Raw genomic sequence first — 3,517 nt, forward strand, 5'->3', positions numbered from 1 at the left:
TTTTTTGTCCTCTCAATAATCAGAGAACCGAGTACGGGATCGATTTAAAGTAAAATCTGACTGATTCTGACTAGTCCGGACTCGTACGGGATCGCAACTTATATATCTATATATAATCGTACAGAGACAATTTACTTTAACCTCCTTATAGCTAGCATCCGATTTTACATATTTTGAAGGAAACGGTGGATTCTATTGCATTTGCAATTATAGCAGCGGAGTAAGAGCGCGCTATGGGAATGATTTCACAAATATACGCGGAGCTGTCGGGCATAGCATCCATGGGCGCGCCTATGTCAGCTTCTAGTTGAATTGTTGAACCACAAGCCAGAACTACTCCTATGCTTGAAGAACTGGTTCCCAATCCGGTTAATGCAATAACAGCTTCTTCCAAGCCATTGAAGACATGCTCTTTGTTAGGTCCAGCACCTGTTGCACTTGCTTCTGCCTTCGTTTGCCCTTACTAAGTATAATTATCCTTTCTGTGTTGCCGGAGAAGAAGGGCTTCCGCATGTCAAAGGTATACAACACTTATTGTGCACATCACTCCGGCTACGCCGTCCACAGTATTTTTGTGCAGAACCCACGTCGAAATTTGCAAAAAAAATGCATAGTGCAAACCGAGTTTATTAATAAGCTAGTGATAGGAAATTTGAAACATTTATCTTAAATAAAATGTGAATCCTTTGATTACACGTGTATGTTAAAGTGTTTGTATTCGGGTTATGCGTTTGGACAGAACAACCGAAAATCGTTGTACATTAACTAAACCGGACCCAAGTTTCTCGATAAGGGGCAAAAACATTCTTTTTTGCTCGTTTATATAAACAAGTGGATACAAATATACTTATATGCGAAGGGCAAATTTATCTGTTTAAATGAACACCACTAATATTTCCTGAAAGCACACATCGATTTACGTTTTTATCTCGTCTCCGCCACAGAATTGTTTTCGTACAAAATTACGCAAAAAAGCGTACTCATTCGTTTTAAGGCATGCCATTGTTACGAATTTCGAAAGTTCGATAATACGATTCGGATTGCAGCATACTATTTCTACGATTCGGAGCAAAATCCGAATACGAAAGAGTTGCAGAATAGGGGTGTAAAATTAAGGCTCTGGATCTGAAAATTTGCACAATCATTTCAGATTTAAGAATCATACGATGTACATACATATTTGCATATTTATTTTCAATTTTGTATAGTTATAAAACGCTGGAAAACTTAAAAAAATTCTGGCAGGCGTCAGAGAATCTGGTTATTCCAGTTTTCTCTTGCGGGTTACAGAAGGGTGAGAACTCTCCCCAGACTCAAAAATTAAAATTATTCCCACAAGAGATTATTTTGCAAGATTTAGCCGATTGGGTATTTGAACCTCAGCCTGGTGTAATTAATCAAAACCACTTGAAGGATCGATCAATTTCGCGTCCACGCACTGTACTGTAGTTAATATTTTGTCCGGAGTATAAATCGCGTCGTTATCTACTGTCGTTTCTAAATATCCACAGGAGCAAGTAGAAGAGGGGAGTAGCGTTCGCAATAACAATAAATAAGTCTCAAGGCCGGACCCTAGCTAGAGGATTGTTTAACGCATGGCGTATTGAGTAGAGTACAATCTTTCCCAAATACCAAGTTGAAGTTAACTACCAAAAGCAATGCATGTGGTTTTTAGAATAAAGAAATATCCAGATTTTTTAGACCACGGAGCACCCCGATTTTCGGGGATCATTACTAGTAATTATTATTCTGGGTCTCTGCTTGCAAGCGCTCGAACAAATCAAACCTAGCTTACCAGCCAGTAGTAAAATTTACGTAAACTGGTTTCTTAAGGCTAATATAAACTTATTTGTATTTTTTCACTAACGAAAAAACTTCCTTAAGAAAAGATAAATAAATTAGGACTAGAACGCGTCGCACTCCCCTCCATCACATTTAACCCTTAATTAGGCGCATGGGGTCAAAGTCATTTCAAGTTGAAAAAAATGGCTTGGAGTGCTTGGAGCGTGCTCGCGCTCTGTCTAGTTTCCTAACTCCCCGCAGGGTACGTAAATAAGTCACGGCCACAACATCGGCGGGTACACTTTGTTGCTACTCTTTTAAGCGCTGACCCCAAGAGACCACTTATTTATTTTAGTATCTAAGTTTGAAGTCAAAGTTATGATTTTCTTTCTCAAAGTTAACTATAATAATTATTAAGAGCTTTAATATTTATGACAATGTACATTTCGTTTTATTTATTTAGTCACGGTTAGAACATCGCCGTGTACACATGTATCGCTACTCGCTTGAGGGCTGACCGCATGCGCCTATTAACGTAACATTTTTTTGGGGAAGTAAGTTTTAATTTTTTTTAAGTTTGAAGTCGAAATTGTGTTTTTATTTTTTCAAGTTAACGATAATAGTGTATGTACTTTAATATTTTTGTTAATACACACTTCGTTTTTTTTTTCATTTCGGAAACTCCTTTTATAACACTTTTGTCGGGGTCACTGGGGACTAATTTTGTGATTTTCTTTATGCGCCTAATTAACGGTTAACCCTATTGTCCGCTTTATGAGTTTATAGATCCGCGATTGATTTACTTTATGTTTGTTTATTATGCAATTTTATTAGTTACCTATATGCTCTTTATGTACATATGATACAGTTATGAGTTATATTCGGAATGTATGTATTTAATTTTTTTTTTGAATTTTTAAATTCGCAGATATTATGCTGGAGAAAAGCGAGTTAATTATTCTAAATGTATGTATAGTAAATGAACTTAACTATAAAGCGACAAAGCCAAATACATTTTATACAAAGTTTTTATGATTATATTACAAAATTATTCAACATTATTTCTTAGGAAGGTATATAATTTTGATATAAAATATATTAGATGCAGTATAGGGATAAGTCTTTTGTTGACATGTAAGTGGAATTTTAAGTGACTTTTATGTAACGAGGAAATGGCAAACGGTCATTTAATACTTAAATTGTTACACTGACTAGGTTGAAGAGCAATATACATATGTATGCATACCTAATTAATATATTCTCTTAAATTAATGTACAAGTTCTATTTACATACATATTATTAAGTTGGTGTATTGGAACAATTCAAGATATAATACAATGTGTTCAGTTATATCTTTTGAGATAAATATGACTATTTCTGACTTAATACTGTAACTTATGTCCGTTATTAAAATTCAGAAAGCTTTAAAGCAGAGATTGTTCTAGCATGATTTTGTCGAAGCCTGCATACGAGCTGATGCATGCACCTCATCAGCTCCTCACCGCCGTACTTGAATAGCTCGGCTGGCAGGCCGTCAGCTCCAGCAGCTTTGTTGTTTTTCAGCCGCGTAATCGCTATTCGTACCTCGTCATAGTCAGGCGGTGGGACAGCTACTCCATCATCATCGACTGGGGACTCGGGTTCGTCTTCCTCACTACTTTCAGCGCTGCTACCATTCAGTAGGTTATAAAAGTGTTCCCTCCACAATTTAAGTATATTCTGGACATCGGTCAC

General features: G+C 36.5%; 1 protein-coding gene across 1 annotated transcript in view; it reads right to left on the reverse strand.

Moving 5' to 3' along the window:
• Positions 1-1,960: 1,960 nt before the first annotated feature.
• Positions 1,961-3,517, reverse strand: part of LOC118746191 (SPRY domain-containing protein 7) — a 75,755-nt gene continuing 74,198 nt past the window's right edge. The window contains exon 4 of the mRNA XM_036480012.1: positions 1,961-3,245. Within this exon, the coding sequence (XP_036335905.1) occupies positions 3,208-3,245 (38 nt within the window). The 3' untranslated portion in view covers positions 1,961-3,207. The remainder of the gene's footprint in view (positions 3,246-3,517) is intronic.

The sequence above is a fragment of the Rhagoletis pomonella genome, unplaced genomic scaffold (genome assembly GCF_013731165.1).
Source record: "Rhagoletis pomonella isolate Grant_MI unplaced genomic scaffold, Rhpom_1.0 Rhpom_scaffold_00001, whole genome shotgun sequence".
Classification (NCBI taxonomy): domain Eukaryota; kingdom Metazoa; phylum Arthropoda; class Insecta; order Diptera; family Tephritidae; genus Rhagoletis; species Rhagoletis pomonella.